Raw genomic sequence first — 21,407 nt, 5'->3', positions numbered from 1 at the left:
TCTGGTTCGGATTCAGCAGTGTTGTGTGTGTGTGTGTGTTTGTGTGTGTGTGATGCACAGCTGCCGGTCTAGTGCATGCCTTCTAGCACTGCTGCAAGGCTGAGGGGCTGGGTGAGGGCACACGGCCTGCCCCACAACCTGCCAGAGTCAGTGGGAAGGGACTTGTCTCCCATGGACTTTGGATCCATTCACGAGAGAGATTTTTGCAGAAGGGAATCTATTCAGCAGAATTTTGGCCTGCAGCAGCACAGCAGCTGAGTGCAAGACATGGTTCTAACAAGCTTTCCTGGCTGATGTCCCTTGTAAGCAGGACAGACAGCTCCTGCCCTTGTGCTACCCCAGCCCACCTGAGACACACAGGAGGCTGCAGCATCAAAACTGTTTGGCTAAACAGGTGCCCCTCGCATTGCCCCTGTAGGTCAGCAAACAGGCAGGCCCCCAGACAGGGAGCGTTCCTCCGTTTGGGACCCTTGGCTAGAAACACCTCTCCTCTAGCCGCTGAGCGTCATCTCTGTGCCTCTTGAGGGCGCACTAGCAGATGGGTGGTCCCTAAGGTAGGTCCCTAAGACCCTGAGTGAGGGTTTGGTTGATTGGAACAATCACCCTGCGTGGAACCTGGAAGCAGATGGGAAGCCAGGGCAGCTCTTGTGGCACATCAGGAGTATTATGTGCTCCTGGCCCCCACTCCACTCTGCAGTCAGGTCCCCCCACCACACTACACCAACGGACGCTTCTGAGTGGTCTCCTGGTTAGCCCTGAGGAGAGGACATGGCAGGGAGCAGCCGGGAGAGTGATACTGGGTATCAGCGCAGATCATTACAAATACTGATAAGGCAGAGTCTCTGTGTTCCTGGAAGACATTGCTTGTTCCTTGGGTTGGAATGAATGTGTCCCAGAGGGGCTGGTTTGGAGGGCAGCTGGCCCTTAGCACTGACTGGCTGAAGGCTCTCTGCTGTTCTGTGTCTGCCCAAAACAGCAGGGACTGCTGGGAATCACTGTCTTTATCTCTCTCTCTGTAGCTGGCCATCTCCTACTTTCTGTGATAGTTGCATCCCTGAGTCCACTTGTCTGCCTGCCTTCCCAGCAACCCTTTGCTTCTGCCAGTCCACCCACAGACACTAACAGAAAGGTTTTTGTGTTTTTTCTTGTCCTAGGGTGTTTCTGGTTTGAGAGGAGAGAAGGTAAGAAAGAGCTTCTGATATCGTTCTTTGACCACTGAGCAATGGGACACCTTGACATTTCCACAAGGGCATTGTTGATATTGCATGATTAGAGCTGGGCCTGGGAATATTAGTAGTAGCAGCTGGGAAGCTGAGGAGGATTATTCTTCAAGTATTTGTTCACAGTGGAACTTGGCTGTGGGTGTGTCCATGTTTGTGATCTCCCACCCAGCATGCCTGTGCTTTAACTTTGCTATCTTTACTACCATGAAAAGCACATTTCAAACTCACACGACTGAATACTCATTTACAATGAACCTGGAATTATATATTCAATGGTAGTATTTGAAATGGAAATAGATTGGTAAATTACATAAATCATCCAATCTGGGAGCAGAAACAGCAGCATGTGATTTATGCAGCTAAGCAACACGTGGCCAGCCCAGGACTGGTGTAGGTCACGGTAGTTCCCATGAAGTCAATGCAGATTTGCCAGTTTACACCAGCCCACTTGAGCCTGAAATAATGAACATTGACAACAAAGAATGCCATGTCTGTGCCAGAGGGAGAGGGGAGCAGGGGATTGTGAGGATATTACTGAATAATTGAACAGTAATGAATAAATCTGAAAACGTCATGATTGGCTTAAGGACACTTCATGAGTAGAAAGGTGGGGGGCTGCTAGACACGGAACATGGTCATCATTAGGAGGGGTGGGTGGTGCAATGTTCCCAGAGCTGACTAAGCATTGTCCCCTTTCTCCTCAGGGTGAGTATGGAGGCGACGGCCGGAAGGTAAGAAGGCACCTTTCACGCATCACGTGTCCCAGCTCAGATCCTCGGAGTGTCTCTAGCAAGATAATTAATTTTCTTTTTTTTCCCCCTTGATCCCAGGGGGCAGCTGGTTTGTCGGGAAGGAACGGCACCGATGGACAGAAGGTAACACCATATAAGAGACAAGCAGTGCCCAGTCCAGCTCTGGTGTTCTGGTCGTTCATATAAAGTCTTTACTGGTGTGGATTCCTGACACCTGAGACTGGGCGAGAAGCTGCTGCCATCGATGAAAACGAAATACAGGAAAACAGCAGAGAATTCTTTCAAAGGGGGAGGGGCAAGATCCATCCCTCTCCCACACCTGCCCAAACACCTTCACTGCTTCCACAGACCAGACTTCAAACCTCCCTTCCACACCTCCCATAAGACAGCTGGTGCCTCAGAACCCACAGAGCCCAGTCTAAAAAAGGGACTTGATGCCCACCCAGGGTGCTAATGTTGCCCCACCCCCGTACCTCCTCTGGGGCATCCCTGCTGCTTGGCAGGTGTCTGACCAGCCATGCCCAGGGCTGTACTCTGTTTTTTGTTTTATGGCTATGTTTGCAGTCCCTTCTCTAACTGGTCTGGTTGTGCAAGACCCTTGTGATTAGCTTTGGGATTGAATTATTTACTATGAAAGAACAGAAATTCTTCATTGTTTCCCCCTAACACCCAGGTTTTCTCTCCCCTCTTTCTGTCGTATATAATCTCTCTAGGGCAGGCTGGGACGGATTGGATCTCCTGGCTGTAAGGGAGACCCTGGGGACAAGGTAGGAATGTTTTCTTGTGCATAATCAGCCAAGGTGCAGTTCACCCTAGCAGTGCAGGCTTAGCATGGACTCACCAGTGGAGTGAATCACAGTGGCTAAAGATGCATCGTGAGTACTGAGCCTTCCTGCCTAGCAGTCTCACTGCCCAGTGCTGAGCCATGCGCTGGAACGCAGCATGGAACTCACCACGGCATCAGAGCGCTCAGGTCTCTCCTGTCAACGCTGAAGGGGAACAGCGAGGTGATGAGAGCAGGCCTCTGTCCGGTTAACACTAGCTGCAAGTTGAGCCCACTGTTGTATCAGTAGTTGCTCTCATGGTGAAGTGACTTTCTAGAGAAGATGTTTTATCTGGCGGAGAGCTACGCACTGTTACTACTGCAGATGGACAGCACTTTGTCCTTTCCCTCCTTAGGGCCCTGATGGTTACCCAGGAGATGCGGGAGACCAAGGAGAAAAAGGAGATGATGGCATAAAGGTACGTGAATTCCAGACCAGAGTGGCCCAGTTTGGACAGAGCACCAAGCAAGAAAGCTAAATTCCCCAGGCCACAGCTAGAGCTTGCAGAAGAGGGCGTAGCTGTGTCCCCATCAGTGGAGCAGTGCCCAGGTCTGCCCGCAGTGAATACAGCTCTTAAGGAAATGGAACAATGCAGAGAAAGTTGGATACTTCCATGGAGATTTTGTTGCTCAGTTTCACTGCTTCCTTTACACTTTGTGCACTAGGGTGACTTATGAAAGACACTTTTGCTCCCTCAGCCTTTGTTTGTGCCCTATGGGTGGCTGTATGAATAAGAGGGTGCATTTGAGTGAGACCATGCTGCTGAGAGCAGAGTTCACCACAGCACAACCGCTGCTATCAATAAAATCTAAGTTGCTGAAGGCCGCTGGAGATCTGTGCTGCCACAGCCCTTGTGTGACACAGCCACTAGATGGCACATTGGAGAGACTCCAGCTGAGCAGGAGACTGACAGAAGAAGATGGCTTGCTTGGAGTCCAGCTTGTGTCCCTGCTGAGGCTATAGGAAAGCCCCCCTCCCCCCACACTTCTGATCTGGCCTGCTCAGGTCAGAACAGATGCCCAGACTGAGATCCCCAGCCCCGTGTGACCATGCACTGAGTTAGTACCCCTGGAGTCCATGGGGAGGGTGCACAATTCCCAGAGCTGGCAGTGTGATGGTCACAGCTGCATTTTGCCTGGAGGCTGACACATTCAGTCCCAACATATCCAGTGAGATGCGGGGCAGGGACTTCAACCCACAGGCTGGAGCCAAGGAAAGGGTCTCAAAGCCTGTAAGGTAGGAAGGCCAGGTTCTGCAAGGCACCAGTCATTACCACACTCAGGGTAAATGCGGGTGCACTACAGTGCTTCCCCCCTTTGCTCTCAGGGAGAACGGAGTTTAGGTTAGGTTAGTTACACATTGCTTTTTCCCCCACCGGCACCAATAAGCTCTGAGCAGCAGCTGGGACCCCTGGGGAACAGGACAGCGATGGCGCTCTTGACCATTGTTCTCTTGCTGTTTCAGGGAGACCCTGGCCGCCCTGGCCGCAGCGGACCCATAGGCCCTCCAGGAGAAAAGGGAAACAGGGTAGGTTCCCTGCCATATCGGGGCTTTCAGCTGAAGCAGCAGCAATGGAAGCAGGCACCTCCCTCTGGAACCCACATGTGATGCTATGCGGCCACAGATAAAGATACTTACTTTGCGGCATACAGCACTGGAAACGCTGCAGCCATGTCTGCATCCCAAATACATAGGTCATTGCCCAGGGAGGTGAAGAGCTAGCCGCTCTGGGAGCTGATATCTGCACAATGGGTAGGGCTTACACCTGCCACCCTGCAATAGGCAGGGGACATGTGCACACATGCCAGTGCCCAAGGTTACACTGAAGAAGGCACTGCCTGCATCTCAGGTGGGTTGGAGCAGGAGCTGGGCCAGTTGCTGGTAGCAAGTCACTGGGAAATCTGGTAGCCTGCTGCTGCAATGTAAAGAGAAATCTTTCTTGTCCTGTGTCCTCAGAGTGCTGCACAGTGCTGTGCAAACACTAGCCAATGGGCCTGGGAGCTGGCTCTCCAGACACCCATGCATTTCCAGCCATGTAAATGGAAGTTACACTGGGAGTGGTGGGGATGCCAAAGAGTCCCTGCAGCCGGGTATGTGGGGGGCATGTGGGGGAACTTCTTCTTCCCTGCCCCTCTGGCTGTGCCTCATTCACATCAGTGCCTCAGTGTCCCTCCAGGACACAACTCAGACTGCACACAGCCCAGCTGCTACAGGTGTGCCTGGGCGGGGAAGAGGGGGGGCAAGGGGCCAGGAGCCCCTCCCCAGTGGCCAGGCCCAGTCACAATCACTGGGCTCCCTGAGCAGGGGCAGGGACAGGGAGGTCCGGGCGGAGGGGGAGCTCCTAGGACCTTGGACTAGCAGGGTGAAAGAGGGGTGTGTGTGCTGCACGGGGCTATGCTAAGGCTGGAGCCAGGAGGGTTGGGCAGCTGGGTTGGCTGTGGGTCGCTGGGTGTGAGAGGGGGTGGCTGGGGGATGTGTGGGCGGAGCAGGGAGGGAATGACCCCTGCTGATTGTCCTGCCTGCTCTCTTCAGACACATTCTGACTATTTTTTTTCCTTGCAAAGGGACCTAAAGGCAACAGTGGAGCCCCTGGGAGCCCTGGTACCAAGGGAGCCAAAGGCAACTTAGGATCTATTGGACCTAAGGGAGAACCGGTGAGATCCCAAGTGGTTCCCCTAGCCCTGTGCACTGTGTGTACCTTGCAATGGGGGATCCTGGTGCTCAGCAGGAGCATGGACTGTCCCCGCAGGAAAGGCAGCTAAAGCACATTCCTGCAGTGAGCTGGCAATGCCTGTAAACACCCGGCACCCCCACCTGGCCTGCTTGCAGCAACCCCGAGGGGAACCCCAGCAAGGAACTGCAGAGATTCGAGCCCCTTGTCTGTCACAGGCCAAACTGGGATTTAAAACACCATTTTTCTAGCCCTCTTGATTGCAGAGGAAACACTGAAAACCTGAATTGAGAGGCCTGCCTGAGTCTGTAGACAGCCTGAAATGATAGGTCAGAGGGAGGTGGGACTGGCCCCATTCCTCAGTATTAACTCTGCAAGCCCAGAGATGACCAGTTAAAGCCCATATTGTTAACTGTTTCCCTGCTGATCCTTTTAGCAGAAACACCCAGCTAATGTGCTACCCCCAGGCCCAAATCATCTCTCCTCCACGGCCCCCTCCCCAGCTCCCCCGGCAGCTCCTACAGTGCCGTGCATGCAGGCAATGCAATAGTGAGAGCAGAAAGTGACAATGCAAGGTCAGTGGAGAATCAATTGAATTACACTTATATGAAGCTGCCACAGAATCCTCAGGGCATTGCAGAATCCCAGGAACGTGCTTTGGGGTAAGTCAGTGTCAGTAGCCGAGTCCTGATGGCTGGAAGCTGACACTAGACAAATTCCAGCTAGAAATAAAGCATCATGTTTAGCAGAGAGGAATTAACCATTTGTATCCATGTGAGAGCAGCACAGTGGTGACTCTCCTTGGAAAATGTTTGGCCATTGCTTAAAATCAAACCCAACCGCTTCAAACCATATGGCAATAGAACACAAAGCGATGCCTTGTGTGGCCCTCCCTGCTCCCATCCCACGAGCCACGCACTGCCGAGGGAAAGGAAGGAGAAGTGACTGTCGGCGAGAGAGGGAGGGATGGGGCAGCATAGCCAAAGACCAGTAACTAAGCTGGTGTCCACCTTTGTGTCCCGTTTACCTGGTTGGTTTCTGTGTGTGCAGGGTCGGCGTGGGGATCCAGGGACAAAAGGCGGCCCGGGGAACACTGGGCCCAAGGGAGAGAAGGTGAGTGCATGGGCAGCAGAGCACAGAGCAGAGGGGTGATGTGCACTGTTCAGTCCGGCCAGCACGGAAGGCCCAGGGGCCCGTTGCCAAGCTGTCTATGGACCCCAGCCTTCCTTCCTACGGCCAGGGAGACAGCGAAGGCAGGCTGGGCTGTGCTTGCCCCAGCCAATCGGACAGTTGGGAGGAGAGGAGGCTGAGTGGCAGAGGCCAAGCCAGGGTGTACGGCGTTAGCTCAGAGAAAGCAGCTCAGGAGGGAGGCGTGTGCCAGGGCTGCCTGAGGGTTCGTGCCCTGAGAAGACAGAGACATCTGTCCATCCCACACAGGCCGTCTGGCTCCTGCAGTCACGGTGTGGGAGGGGTTGGCTCTGGTGGGGTCTGGGCTCTGGCAGAGGAGTGTCCTGCACCGTTCTCCTGACCCTGCTAGCAGATGCAGAAGCAGCAGTGGGGCGTGGGGGGTTGCTCCACCAGGGGTCTGGGGGCCTGACCCCAAGCTGGAAGCGGAGGAGAAAGGGCAGTGATGGATGCTTCAGGTTGCGAGGGCAGCTGAGGACACTTTGCCCTTGCAGCACCTGCCACGAAGAAAGGAACTGGCATGCGGGGCCCTCCTGAGATGGCGCCTGTCCCTAGGCAGGCAGCGTAACCAGCTGTGGCTGGGCGGGGGCAGCTGAGAGGGCAGCGCCTGATGGTGAATGTGTCTTATGACCTTTTCTTGCCAACAGGGAGACCCTGGCCCTGAGGGCCCCCGGGGCCTGGCAGGAGAAGTCGGCAGCAAAGGAGCAAGGGTAAGCAAGGATTAGAGGCTCTCGGCAGCCAGCAGGGGGAACAGCTCATCAGCCATTGATACCCTCCCCAGTCCGAGCAGGACAACTCACAGCAGATCAGCTGTCAATGCAAAGCCTGCAAAATATCCACAGCTCCCCATTTCCGACTGCAGGTCTGTGCCCTCTCTTAGCCTCAGGGCAGGCCCTGCTCCCCAGCTGTGGGGAGCTGCTGCCCATGGCTGTGCAAGAGCCGAGGGGAAGGGTATCAGAGCAGAGCCTGCCTGCTGCGTGTCCCCTCATGCCAACCCCCGTCACACAGGAGGGGCGCCCAGAGGGCAGGTATCCATCCAGATGTTGTGCATGGCCACACAGGCCGGACCAGGACCACTCCCGTGGGAAGCCATGTTTCCCTCCCCCAGCCACTTCTGTGTCACCTGGATGCTGGAGAGAGGATTTTTAACCCCTCCCTGCCCCTGAACAAATCTCCCTTTCCTCAGCAGCACAAACTTGAGAATCCCTTGCCCTGTTGCTCCTCTGGTGTCTGGCCCCAGGACGGAGGGGCGGCTGCCTGTGGCTGCCCTTTGGGTGACAGCTGGGGAGGGGCCCTTAGAGAGCGAGCCCCAAAGGATGCCCCAAAGCAGAGGACACTGGGAAGAGTCCCACTGATACAGCAGTAATGCTGAGCTGGGCCTTCCTCGATAGCCTCACCCTGCCCAGGGCGTGGAGTTCAAACCCTGAGCCCTGCATCCTCCTCCCGCCATAGCATCATGGAAAGGGGAAAGGAACACGGCACCATATGCTCAGGCAGACGGCTCTACAACGAGATAGCATGGGGCCAGGAGAGCATCCCGCATGCAATCCACACCCCCGAAGCAGTAGCGAGGGGCTTCCCCTGGGAGAGAGGACCCTAACTGCAAAGGGATGCCAGGTGGAAGCCTAGGATGTCCAGGTGCCCTGGTTGACCCCACCCCATATAATGCCCTGCTGCCAGGGGCGTCTGCCCTGACTGGCACTGCATACGCTTGGCACTGCCCGTTAGATGCCGAGAGCTGGCGTGTTCCTGTCCACTCAGTGTGGTGACCTGTCTTATTGCTTTGTTCCTCAGGGGGACCGAGGAGGGCTAGGGCCCCGGGGCCCGCAGGGTGCCATGGGAGAGCTGGGCAGGCCGGTAAGTTCCCTGGTGGGGATTATGGAGTAGTGTGTGACTTTGATAACAGCCCCCAATGTTTACAAAGTGCGGTATGGATGTCCGCTCACCCTGTCAACTGCCCAGCAGGGGGGCCAGCATGTCTTATGGTCCCCATTTTACAGATGGGCACAGAGATTTGCCCCACAAATCAGTGTCAGACCCAGGGTCAGAATTCAGGGCCCATTCACTGGCTCCTGCTGCAGTGCTCTGCCCACTCAGCTGCACTGCCTCTCTCAGGCCTGACTTCTGGTCACCTGGCCATTGCTACCCCTTTGGGCCATGGTTTAGTTCATGGTTAATTCCAGTCTCACCTGATGCCAGAAGTGGTTTCCCCCTGGAGACTATTAATGCCAGGAAAGTTAGGTGCATGGGCCGTGCTGCAGGGACGCGAGTAGCAATTGAAAAGTGGAATTATTTTGTTACAATAACTCCCTGCATCACCTGAGCCATCCACAGCACTGTCCCCTGACCCAATGTGTGAGAGGTGTCCCCTGCTTACCCTGCTCTCTCCAACGCTGTCTTGCAGGGATCTCGTGGGGATCCAGGCGACATGGGCCCAAGGGGTGACTCGGGGCCCCCAGGACCAAAGGTAAAGTCTAGACACATACGGCGTAAAAGAAAGGGGAAAACCAGCAGCTTCATCTGTGTACTCCATGGGGGCAGTAAATGCCCCCTCCTGAGTCTACAACTCTGAGACCCAATCTGGGTTCTGACCTGCCTTCTCCAGTCCTTCCCCAGGCCAAAGCCATGCTGGTGACACCTGGGTGAAGTGTCGGTGGCTTCGCAGGCCCACGATGACTCCTTTCTGAACTCCCCTCCCATCAGTCAGCCCTGCTGTTGGTGCAGAATCCTATGCTGTCCCTGGCTTCTCTTACCCCCCATTCCCCTGCCTTACAAACACAGATGCTACTTTTAAAGCACTCCACAGCACAGCTGCTAGCTAAGCCCAGTGACCCAAATGCAGAGATTGCGGGTACGCCTTCTAGAGAAAGGAAACACACCTGGCTGTGACTGATGTGGCTTGCTCAGCCGACACTGGGTTGCAATGTTCTGGCTTCACTGCAGCATTCTTTCTTTCCCACCAAAGGGAGACAGAGGCAGACCTGGCTTCAGCTACCCTGGCCCCAGAGGACTTCCGGTACGTATGGTTCCTGCAGCACATCCATGCCCTGCACGTGGGCTGCTATGGTTGCATCAGGCTGTGCCAGTGAAACCAGAGCTCTCCCAGCTAAGCCATTTCAAGAGATGCAGGGGAGGGAGGTTTTGGGAAGAAACTGTGTTGGAGTCAATTCTGGGGCAAGGGAAAAGCTGCTGTCGAGGCGATAGCACGGCAGGCAGCTGAGCTGCCTGGCATTTCTCTATGGGTTAAACCAGTGGGGAATCCTTCCCATGCAGTAGAGGGACAGGGTCAGAAGGAGTGACAAGAAGCTAGCAGGAGAATTTCATTGTCAGCAATGGGCATTACTGCTTCCCTGAATAGGTAGGTACCTAATGGTCAGGTTGGAAAGTCAGGTTTCCTCACACCCCTTTGAAGTCAATGTAATAAACCAGGGTTTGCATGTTACAGATCTACTTCCTACTGATAGCTAAAGATGGTGTGAGGAATGCAGGTCTATTACAGGAGTAGCCTGTTGTTTTAAACATCCCCCATGAATCAGACTCACCGTTGTCTCTGGGCACATCTGCAACAAATTTCAATCCAGCACAAAACAGAAGCTAACTATCTCCTGTCTGTTCCCAGGGCGACAAAGGCGAGAAAGGGCCACCTGGTCCAGAGGTATGGTGTGTGCGTGCATACATGTGTGTGTTTATGAAGTTATCAAACTAACCAACGTGCTAAGCAGCTAGTCCCTGTCCTATCAGTGAGTGACTGCGGAACCCTGCCCTGATGGGCGTGGCTGACCCGGCACCTGTGAGTGGCTCCATTGATCCCAGCAGGCACTCACCTGGGTGACCCAGGACCTGCAAACATCCTCATTGGCCCCAGGCGTCACTCACTGGGGAAGGGCTTGCAGGGGCAGAGGCTCTGATCCATTTGGTTGGGTTTAGCAATCTGTGGGTTAGTGTTGCTGTCCGCGCTGTGTGTGCACACAGACAGGGTTAGCTGTGGCTTAGTGTCGCTATGTGTGTGCACACAGACAGGACTAGCTGTGGGTTAGTGTCGCTATGTGTGTGCACACAGACAGGGTTAGCTGTGGGTTAGTGTCACTATGTGTGTGCACACAGACAAGGTTAGCTGTAGGTTAGTGTCGCTATGTGTGTGCATACAGACAGGACTAGCTGTGGGTTAGTGTCGCTATGTGTGTGCACACAGACAGGGTTAGTTTGGATTAGTGTCGCTGTGTGTGCATGCTGCCCTCTCTCTGCACACACAGTACAGGGAGCTTACTGACAAATATCTGTCTGCTTGTCCTACCATTGCCCTTGCAGTAACGCTGTGCACCCCCTGCTCTGATGCGGGGACTGGGGATGGGGATGACGCAGCAGCGCCATGCGGGCTCCACCCACCCTACAGATTCCCTTTTCCCAGGGGAGCTCCCATGGGGCCAGCTAAGCTGGCTGGGCACTGCTTTGTGCCAGCGGGGCAGTGCAAATCAGGTCCAAGGACCAGCCCAGCATCAGCAAGGCCAGACTTTCACTTCACAATGCACTCTGTTCTCTGGGGATCTCTTGTGAAGAATTTGGATTCATACGTTTAGAAAATGCTCACCTAGCTGGCAAACTTGCTGCCACCCAGCCACGTACCTTACTGCCACATGCAGAATTGGTGCAGTGACTGCAGCCGTTGTAGAAACACCTCTCTCAGGCAGCCCTGGAAGTCATGGCACTAGGCCCTGGTCCTGGCCCAGACATCCACTCACCTGCCGCTTTACACTGCAGAGCACAATGGGCTCCTGCAGGTGTGTCACACCGATCTGTGCCCTCAGGTGGCATCCAGCCTGGAATGGCCGCTGCAGGCCCGGGCAAGGGGAGCTGGCACAGGGGCCATGCAGGGAGCTGTGGCATGCCTTGCCCCGTGGGGTAGGGGACTCTGTGTTGGAGCCAAAGGGGCCATCCCCTGAGTGTGTTGGGGTTGGGCCAGCAGAGGTGGCCAGGAACCCTCACTGACAACCCTGCGATGGGACAGTGGCCACAGCCGTCTCCTTGGGGACTGGTCCAGCCTGTTGAATCACTAGGAGTCTGTCCGCTGCTTCCAGGGAGCCTTGGCCAGGCCACTAGAGCCACACACAGGCCTCATGGCTTGGGCGTGGTGTGGGATGGGAGGGTTCCACCCAGAGCAACATCAGTTTCCAAATGTTATGAAATCAGGTGTGTTTTTCTTCATCACAGAACCCAGGTGCTGTCGGCTGGTGGCTGGGCCGAGGGGTGCAGGGGTGGGGCGGTGCTGGGTCAGCTATCCAGTGTAGCTAAGGACACACCTGAATACAGTCAGTTCTCTTCCTCTCACTCGCACTTCATATGTGGGTCATGACAGGTTACTACAGCACCAATCCAGGGTGGGCCCTGTGGATGCTACCCCCATAAACATTGCAGTCTAGCAATGACACTCAGAGGCAGAGAGCTACATGCTAGTGGCAATTACCAAGCCTCGGTTTACAAAACACCTACGTGCTTCACAATAATTACCTGTGCATGGTACACACTGACAGGCCATGCACATTTCAGATTTGGGAAGCATTTATCCCTAGGTCCACACGTTCTCTGTCTTACCTCAAGCATTCATTAGTCCCATGCAAAAGATCACCAAGCTCTCCCGCTGACAAAACTGGCCCTGGAGCTCTTCCAAGCATGTGTTTTCAATGTAGCAATCTGATGTTTCGTAAAACATCCCCATTCTGAAATGAAAGGCTGTTAAAGCCAGGCGTATGGCTTCATGTCCTCTCCCTGTGCCTCATGCTACCTCTTCCTTCTGGGACAGGAAAGTCAGCCAGCTCACCATTTGGGTCTAACAGCAGTGCAGCTTTCCCAGTATGTGCTCATGATACTTCTTTCTCCCTCCTTTGAACAGGGTGGAAGGGGTGACTTTGGACAGAAAGGTGCTTCCGGGGCGAAAGGAGAGAAAGGGGAAATTGTAAGTACATTGTCAGTGCCGTTCCCATGCCCAGGCCCTGCTTTCCTACCGTGGGCAGAGGTAGAAGAGATGCACACGGACCCTGCCGTTCTGCATGTCTGGGCTCTGGGGCGCCTGGGGGTGATAGAGCCAGGTTAAAGAACTCCCAGCCTGGGCAGTGCCTGCCTTGTCACATTGAGAGCAGAGCCCCCTTCTCGGTTGCTGGAATCCCAGTCTGAAAGCTGACCCAAACTGGCAGCTTACAGGTCATGCCACTTGTAATACCAGAGCACCCCCTGCACATGGCTATAATGCTATGCTGTGTACGTGGCCCCTTGGCACACATGGCTGCGGCTTGGCCCCCATACTGGGAACACGGTGTTTGCAGTGAGATCTGACTGAGTCCAGACCAGCCATTCCTGCACACCGCCATGGGAGCCCCACACTGCTGGCTGCGTGGCTAGGGCTAGTCCCCATCAGGAGGAGCAAGGCCCTTGTGGGATTCAGTTGGAGTGCTGCTGATCAGGGCAGGCAGGAGGGGCAGTATCAACCCTTGGTCATGCCTGTCAAATTCGTTCCTTTTCTCTTCCTGCCAGGGTGACCTTGGCCCAGCAGGCGAGCCTGGACGCAGAGGCACAACCGGCCCAGCTGGCCCCAAGGTACTGTACCGTGCCATGTCAGACTGGCCACGCAGAGCTGCACCCTTTCTTCCTGTGTCTTATATGTGCTTATAGCAGTAAGGCCCAGAAAGCCCTGTTAGGGCTTCCCCCACACCGGACTGGCAGGGAGCTGCTCCCCTGGGCCAGCGGTTAACGATTCCAGCTGGGCGCTCCAGGGTCTGTTACCATGCCCCTTCCTGCCAACGCCTGTGTGAACCCAGCCCCAGCAGGCATCTGTGTCTAGATCCTGACTGGGAGTCGGGCATGACACTGCTGTATTTTTATTCCAGGGTGACCCGGGCCCTCAAGGAGATCCTGGCCTAACCGTAAGTAGAGCCGGGTTCCTAATTACCTAATACGGACACACCTGGCGGGCTGATGCCATCTAGCGACGGATCCCCTGCACCATGCTGAGTGGGACTGACGCTCAGAGGCAGATCCTGCTCTTGGAGCCAGGGGGGCAGCTCTTGCTGGACTCACCCCTGTAGCGCAGAGCAGCGCGAATGCCCCTGCTGGCCCTGGCACCCGCGGGAGAGCGGCGTGTGACTAGCTGCAGCCAGGGCAGAGTGTGAGGGAGGGAAAGCAGAAGGGCATGGTCGGAAGGGAAGCCGTGCTGCGGGTTGGGGTATTCCTGCCCAATGGGCAGGCTGGCACTCACCAGCGCTCTGCTCCTTGTGTTTTGCTGGCAGGACTGCGATGTGATGACCTACGTGAGAGAAACCTGTGGCTGCTGCGGTCAGTCCAAAGCTCCTCTCCGGGGGGCTTAGTCAGCGCTGAGCAGCTTGACTCTGAAACCAGAGAGTGCTTTGTGTCCCTTGGGGGTCCCTCCCCAGTGTGTCCCCCTCCGTGCCTGTGCATTAGTAGGAAGGTTGTACGAGGCAGCCCTCCCCGAGCACAGGGCCAGCTCTCTCCTGTGCACTGACGTCCTCAGAGTGGGGTAGAGCAGGATTCTCGTGGGTTTGCATGAGGACAGCACCGCCTCCATTGACACCATCCGAGCTGAGCGTGCCCTGCCTGTCGGGGGTGATGGAATGCCCAGCAAAACACAAACTCCCATTCAGACCAGGGAAATAACAACCCCTGCTGGGCCTCCCCGTTCACACCAGCTTCTGCTCGCTGCCCTGTGTGCTCAGCCATTGCACGGTGAAGCTGCCCAGATGGCGTGAAACAGCCCAGCTAGTCTCTAGTGCTCTTCCAGCAGAGGTGCCATAGAAAGACGTTAGGGAATGGCTGAGTCAGCCAGTCAGAACCTTCCCCTGCCATGGACAGGGACTGGGTCCCTGCAGGCTGGGTGTGGAAAGGGCTGGATAATTCCCCAGCTCTGAGAACTCAGGTGAGGCTACTGACTATCCAGTCATGTGCCATAGAGCATCAGCTTAATTTCCTGTGGGTAGCTTCATTTTCCTTCAGGTATTGGCCAGAGTGGGATGACAGAGACATGATGTGGCCCTGCCAGGTTACCTATGGAGGTGGTGGAATCTCCATCCTTAGAGGTCTTTAAGGTCTGGCTTGATAAAGCCCTGGCTGGGATGATTTAGTTGGGGTTAGTCCTTCTTATAGCAGGGGGTGGGACTAGATGACCTCCCAGGGTCCCTTCCAAACCTAATCTTCTGTGATTCTCTGAATCTTCCCGTGGGCAGCCTCCCATGTGGTGGAGACCTCCCTGGTCTCTTGGTGGTCCCCGCTGGCCTTGTCCCCCTGTGATCCGCTCCTCTCTCCCATGCCCAGACTGCGAGAAGCGCTGTGGGGCCTTGGACATCGTGTTTGTCATAGACAGCTCCGAGAGCATCGGCTACACCAACTTCTCCCTGGAGAAGAACTTCGTCATCAATGTGGTCAGCCGTCTGGGCTCCATTGCCAAGGACCCCAAGTCAGAGACGGGTGAGGAGTGCATGTGAGCAGCGGCGGGGGCTGCGCGTGAAAGACAGATGGGGCCCGGGGACCCCCACAACTTTCCTGCCTCAGTCACTGGCCCCTGGAGAAGCATCCATACGTTAAGCAGCCTAGATGGCCATCTGCTGAACCAGGGGAGAGCCCAGGTAGAGAGGCTGCTGCTGTACTTTATCAACACTGCCGTCTTGCACTGCTGACTGTTGCCCAACCCTACTGCAGGCTGGGTGTCAGTCACGTGTCTCTCGTAGGACTCCTTCCCCTCATCCGCAGGCTCCTGTGTCAGCATTTTGCTGTCTTTCAGGGATTTTTGTGGTGCAAGTCATTGGCACCATTTGATGCAGGGGTTCTGAGGGACGATGCCCGCCCCAGACAGTTTAGCATGTATAGTGCGGTGCCAGCATGTGCCCTACACGGGGAACACCGCCCAGTGGACTGGGGAGAGCCGAGGGGCATGAGGATGGCAGGATGTGATCGTCTGTCTCCCTGCAGGTGCCAGGGTTGGAGTGGTGCAGTACAGCCACGAGGGGACGTTCGAAGCTATCCAGCTCAATGACGAGCGCATCAACTCACTGTCTGCCTTTAAGGAGGCAGTGAAGCGTCTGGAGTGGATTGCCGGGGGCACCTGGACCCCCTCCGCCCTGCAGTTTGCCTACAACAAACTCATCAAGGAGAGTAAGCGAGAGAAAGCCCACGTATTTGCCGTGGTGGTGACAGACGGGCGCCATGATCCGCGGGACGATGACAACAACCTCCGGGCCTTCTGTCAGGGAGACGTGATCGTCAATGCCATCGGCATTGGAGACATGTTCAACCAGCCGGACCAGGACGAGACCCTGCACTCCATCGCTTGCAACGACCGCCAGCGCGTCCAGAAAATGAAGCTTTTCTCGGAGCTGGTGGCTGAGGAATTCATTGACAACATGGAGGACGTCCTCTGCCCAGGTCTGCACCTATCGCCCTGGCTCAGTCACTGAGGGAGGCTGGGGCTATGACGCGAGTCGGTCAGTTGTATGCAGCACACGGCGCGGTGCCACCCTGTGGCAGTGCGTTGGCCGAAATGCATATAGCTGGGTCAGTGACCTAATGCGGCGGTGCACAGACGGCTCTTTCCCAACTGGAGAGCAGATCCCCCTGGGCAGCCCCCACTCCCATGGGTGTCCTTGCCCACCCCGGAGTGAGGGGCCTGGCCTGCTGCTGACGGCTTGGGATGGGGCACGGCGCCATCTCACAGGCTGCTCCTTATTCTCGTTTCAGATCCACAGATCGTCTGCCCAGAACTGCCCTGCCAAACAGGTAACTGTAATGACAAATGGCTCCGTTCCTTCCGCGTCACACTGTAGTGTCATGGGCTGCTGGACGAGGTGGGAAAACACCAGCTTTTCTAGCCATGCAATCCCCGGGGCAGGGCGGGGCGGAGAAAGGGAGTGTCACTTTATCTCAAGAGAGGCCCCAGTTTCTCTCACCCCTCTTTGCCGTTGTGGCCGAGGGCTCTCCACAGGTAAGGATGTGTGTATGGTACAGCCATGCTCAGCTCTCTCTCACTTCTCCTGATTCCAATGGAGATGGCACCGAACCTAAACCCTGGATCCTAAAACTCCACAGGACCTGCCAGGACTTGGAATCCAAATCCAGGACTAAACTCCTCACGAGGCCCCTATCTCTGTTATTGGCTGAGCCAAATCCCCAGATCCAAATTCCCCACCCTTCATGGGGTCTGAAATCCAGTTCTGCAGGTCCTGGCACTGCGCAGGGCATTCCCTGGGACGGCGAGGAGCAGGGAGAGGGGACAGTCTCACCATGTTGTTTTCTGAAAGCCCCAGCTCCCAGAGGAAGGTGACTGTGGGATCTCAGGTTTCATTTTTAAACAAGTCACTTTCTAGCCCATGTATCTGTGGATCAAAGCTGGAAAATGTGAGCCCTGCAGGCTGGGAAAGCAGAAGGCAAAGAAAACACTCCCCCCCCCCCCCCATTTATTATCTGTTTTAGATCTTGTGATTTTCAAGCCAGTCTCATGATTTTGGGGTCCTGGCTTGTGAGTTTGCAGTGCAAGACTGAAGATGGGCTGTCAGGGAGCTCCCTGCTGTGCCCTGTCGAGCATTGTCCTTTAAAGCCACGTGTAGGGAGCTCTCCTTCCCTGCTGCGCTGGGGAAAATACTGTGCAAGCTTCTTTATAAAGGAACCTCTTCCAGTCTGTCCAACCTGCCTGTCTGGGAAAGACTGGTCGAGGACTGCCGGGGGAGGGAGAGATGGCAGCTGGCAAAGGCCTCTAGCAGGGAAGCCAGTGGAATTTTGCACCTTGTGATGAAAGCGCCAGCCTGCTGTCCCCGGCCAGAGAGCGGGTTCTCTGTGCACCCTCCCCTCCTGCTGATCGGCTGCTGCGTGTCAGGCTGACCGTGCCACCTGCTGCAGCCTCACCTGTCTTGAGCAGCACCTGGCAGTCGTGTCAGTCTGTGTGTTGAGCACGAGTCTCCAGTGGGGCTGCGCAAACCCCGCAGACGCCTTTTGCTGACTCAGGTTTAATCCTGCGCTGTCTAGCTGAACAGCTTGCCCCGAATGCTGCACCTCTCCGCTGAATTAGGGGCTCTGGACGTGCGCTCCAGCCCCATGTCTGAAGGCGGATGGAGTCGGACCCAACTGCAGGTCTGGACAGATCTCGAAGGATGCAGCAGTTGCTCTTCCAGCCACTGCTTTGTCTTAGGCTGCGCCAAAGATCAGTGCTTCAGAGCCCTGCTTGTGTGTATGTGCGAGGTCAGATTGGCAGCTGGGATGGCGCCGTGGGAGCGGGATGGATTTGTAAAAAGGAACCGTGCCAAGGCAGATTCTCTGGCGCTTGGAACAGCAACATGTTTGGGCTCTGCTAGGTCTGGGCCAAGCGTCCATCAGGAGATCCCAGACCCATTTGAATGTGGCCTTCATCACACAGCAGCTTTCGGCCAATCTCATTGCTGATGCCAGGCACGGCACCGCTGAAAACCACTTCCATTTTACTGGCCTGGATAGGGGCAAATCAGGAACTCCCCTGAAGGGGCTGTGGGGAAGAAAAGGGACTCTAAAAGGGTCCCTCTTGTGGGAATTCCCTCACCTAGGCCATAAGCCGGGCAGGGCACAGAACATGGCGGCTGTAGAATGACTTCCCTCGGGAGAGGTGGCAGAACAGCCATAGGACTGGCGGGGATGGGTGAGTACAGATATGCTCCAGGCGGGTGGAATTGCCCCATGTGTATAAAGCTTGGGAGTGAGTGGGATTTAGTGGGCGCCCAGGCACCCCCCTAGAACTGTGCTGTCTCTGGCTCATCGCCAGGCTGCGTGTGATAGCTGGCAATTTCTTGCCAGGCTTGGCCCTGGGAAGCCGGCTGTGGCCAGAGCTGATAGGAGACAGGCTATGCTAGAGGATCTTCCCAACCACCTCTCTAAATTCCTATATTCATTAGACTGTCCCGTATGAGGGAGCATCTCTAAATTATAATCTTCTACAAACACATCTCTATATTGTCCCCTTAAAGAAAAACAAATTAACTCTTATATACAGCTATAAACAGCTAACTACTATCTAATAACACATGCATTACATTCTCAACCTATCTTGTACATTTCCATAAACCCATTGTGTCAACTACCTAGAGAGCAGAGGTTACCAGCACATCATTCTTTAACAAGCCTTTACCACTCGCTTTCCTTGTCTACCCCTTCTCCAGGCAGATTTGCAAGTCTCTGAGTCTTTTGGAACATTTAATCTCCCACTCGGATCTTCTCAGTATCAGCCTTTCATTAGAGTCTGAGTTGTTCTCTTGTTCCTTGACAATTTCTCCTTTGTGTGTTGATGATAAAGGATCAGTCAGATGGAAAATGCCAGCGTCCACCGTAGCCATCAATGTGTTGGAACTTTCTGGGATTACTCGTAGATCCCTTCGATTACACCAAAATGTGTCCCCCTGATCTGTTTGGACTTCATAAGACCTTGGATGCAGCTGTTCTTTAATGTTACCCCTATGGCCCCAAGTAGTAGAGGTGTGATTCCTTAGGCACACTCCGTCACCTGGGTTAAGAGATGGGAGATCACAGGCCCTTTTGTCAAAATAATATTTCTAATTCCACTTCTGATTTTCTGTCCTCTTCCATGTGGTTTCATTGTTATGAGATTTCAGCAAGTTATTAGTAATAGGTAAATTAGATCTGATCTTTCTTCCCATTAACAGCTGAGCTCGAGAAAAGCCATTCTCCGGAGGTGTACTTTGGTAAACCAATAAAGCTTTATACAAATCGCCCTCACTGTCAAAAGTCTTTTCATAAGATTCTTTGCTATCCATATAGGCCTTTCCACAAGTCCTTTTGATTGGGGGTGATTTGGACTTGATATTTTGTGATGAAAATTCCAATCTAGGGCAAGTTGCCTAAAATCTGCACTGAAAAATTGAGGCCCATTATCACTGAAGTCTCCATCTGGAATTCCATATCTGGAGAAGGTTTCCTTCATGCCAGCTATCACTGATTTAGTATTAGCACTGTTCCGTGTGCAAATTTCTGGATACAGAGAATAATAATCTGGGACTATGAAACAATCCTTTGATTGCCGGGTAAACAAGTCAGACCCTACCTTCTCATAAGGCAGGGGTCGGCAACCTTAACAAAGGGCCGTGCCCGGTCTTCCCCCCCACCCCTCTCCCAGTGCCAGTGGCAGTATCCACGGCAGGGGTGGTCTGGAGCCCCCATTCCGGCGGCAGTGTCCGCGGCGAGCACGAAGCGATGCGGTTCCAACAACCCCTGTCATAAGGCCTTTGGGGAATTGGATGAGGTCTCAGTGGCTCTGCCTGTTGGCATGGCTTGTATTTCAAGCAGGAAAAGCACATTAGCAATGTCGTGACTGATCCGTGGCCCATCCAGCACCTCTCATGCTTGTTGTTTGCATTTCTCAATCCCTAAATGACCCTCATGAATCTTATGTAGCATTTCTTTTCGGGGGCTCATTGGAACGACAACCTTACTGCCCTTGAAAATCACCCCATGTATCACAGTCAGTTCATGTCTGCAGTTCCAATAGTCTCTTATACTTGGACAGAAACTGCTTATTTCTCCAGACCACCCTTTAATTATCACTTCTTTAAGAATTCCCAATGATTCATTTTTCTCTGTCTCCTCTCATATTTGTTGCAGTTTCCTGTTAGCTACGGCAATTCACTTTACAATCAGATTGACATAGGCTTGCATCTCTTTCTCTAAAGTCGTCTCTGATTTTGTGGGACCCACTGCTCTGGAAAGTGCATCTGCAGCGAACATGAATTTACCGGGCGTGTAGGTCACAAACAAATCATACTTCTGCAGCTGTATCATCATTCTTTGAATCCTTCATGTACAGTCATTTAGCGGTCCATTTCAACTTCCATTGTCTGACCATAAATATTGACTCTCTCACAAGCAAACAATATTCCTAAAAACTCCTTCTTGATTTGTGCATATTCTGCCTCAGTCAGTGATTTGGATGCATATGCCACTGGTTGCCAGCAATCCTCATGCTTCTGTAAAATCATTGCACCTGACCCAGTCTGTGAAGCATCTGCTGAAATTTTAGTAGGCCCTCCTGGTGCATAGAACTCCAGTACTGGCTCTTGCATCAGTTTGGTTTTAAACCTTCCCACAATTCTTCCTGTTCTGTATCCCAACACCATTCATTTTTATTTTCTGGGAGTTTTCTCAAAGTTGCTGCTTTGGTAGATAGATTAGGAATGATTTTTCCAAGATAATTAACCATTCCCAAGAACTGCTAGACCTCTTTCTTTGACTGGGGACAGGAATCATTTCAATGGCTGAAATCTTCCTCTTATCAGGTTTTACACCATCGTTGGAAATAATGTCCCCAACAAAAGTCAGTTCTGTAATCCCTATAGTACATTTCTCCTATTTTGTTTGAGGTTTGTAGCTCTAGTTGCATCCAGGACTTCCTAAAGTCTATGATCATGCTCCTCTCTCATTGAGCCCTAGATGATGATGTCATCCATTGAGGTGTCAACACCATTGATATGTTCATAGATCATATGTATGGTTTTTTGGTACAATTCTGGTGCTGAAGCTCTGCCGAAAGGTAAGCATAAGGATCTGTATCTTCCAAATGGGGTATTAAATGTGCATTGTTTTGAGCTTTCTTCAGTTAATTTTAACTGCCAAAATCCTGAGGATGCATCCAATTTACTGAAATATTGAGCATTTGCAAACTGAGCCATAATCTCTTCTTTGGTTGGTAGTTTGAAATGTTCTCTTTTTATAGCCTTGTTGAGGT

At 53.8% G+C, this 21,407-nt stretch overlaps 1 protein-coding gene across 2 annotated transcripts in view; it reads left to right on the top strand.

Annotated features, from left to right (window-relative positions):
- LOC137153357 (collagen alpha-2(VI) chain-like) overlaps window positions 1–21,407 on the top strand; it is a 44,793-nt gene that overhangs the window by 14,371 nt on the left and 9,015 nt on the right. For both annotated transcript variants that reach the window (XM_067548582.1, XM_067548583.1), the window contains exons 8-27: window positions 1,155–1,181; window positions 1,928–1,954; window positions 2,054–2,098; window positions 2,689–2,742; window positions 3,155–3,217; window positions 4,264–4,326; window positions 5,364–5,453; window positions 6,521–6,583; window positions 7,303–7,365; window positions 8,450–8,512; window positions 9,060–9,122; window positions 9,621–9,671; window positions 10,275–10,310; window positions 12,543–12,605; window positions 13,181–13,243; window positions 13,534–13,569; window positions 13,933–13,978; window positions 14,972–15,124; window positions 15,626–16,078; window positions 16,391–16,429. In XM_067548582.1, coding sequence (XP_067404683.1) covers window positions 1,155–1,181; window positions 1,928–1,954; window positions 2,054–2,098; window positions 2,689–2,742; window positions 3,155–3,217; window positions 4,264–4,326; window positions 5,364–5,453; window positions 6,521–6,583; window positions 7,303–7,365; window positions 8,450–8,512; window positions 9,060–9,122; window positions 9,621–9,671; window positions 10,275–10,310; window positions 12,543–12,605; window positions 13,181–13,243; window positions 13,534–13,569; window positions 13,933–13,978; window positions 14,972–15,124; window positions 15,626–16,078; window positions 16,391–16,429 — 1,561 coding nt within the window. The remainder of the gene's footprint in view (window positions 1–1,154; window positions 1,182–1,927; window positions 1,955–2,053; window positions 2,099–2,688; window positions 2,743–3,154; window positions 3,218–4,263; window positions 4,327–5,363; window positions 5,454–6,520; window positions 6,584–7,302; window positions 7,366–8,449; window positions 8,513–9,059; window positions 9,123–9,620; window positions 9,672–10,274; window positions 10,311–12,542; window positions 12,606–13,180; window positions 13,244–13,533; window positions 13,570–13,932; window positions 13,979–14,971; window positions 15,125–15,625; window positions 16,079–16,390; window positions 16,430–21,407) is intronic.

This window comes from Emydura macquarii, unplaced genomic scaffold (genome assembly GCF_026122565.2).
Source record: "Emydura macquarii macquarii isolate MOO-44397 ecotype Brisbane River unplaced genomic scaffold, CSIRO-AGI_Emac_v2 contig_1253, whole genome shotgun sequence".
Lineage (NCBI taxonomy): Eukaryota > Metazoa > Chordata > Testudines > Chelidae > Emydura > Emydura macquarii.
The sequence above is the reverse complement of the archived record's forward strand: the minus strand, read 5'-3'. Positions and strand labels throughout refer to the sequence as shown.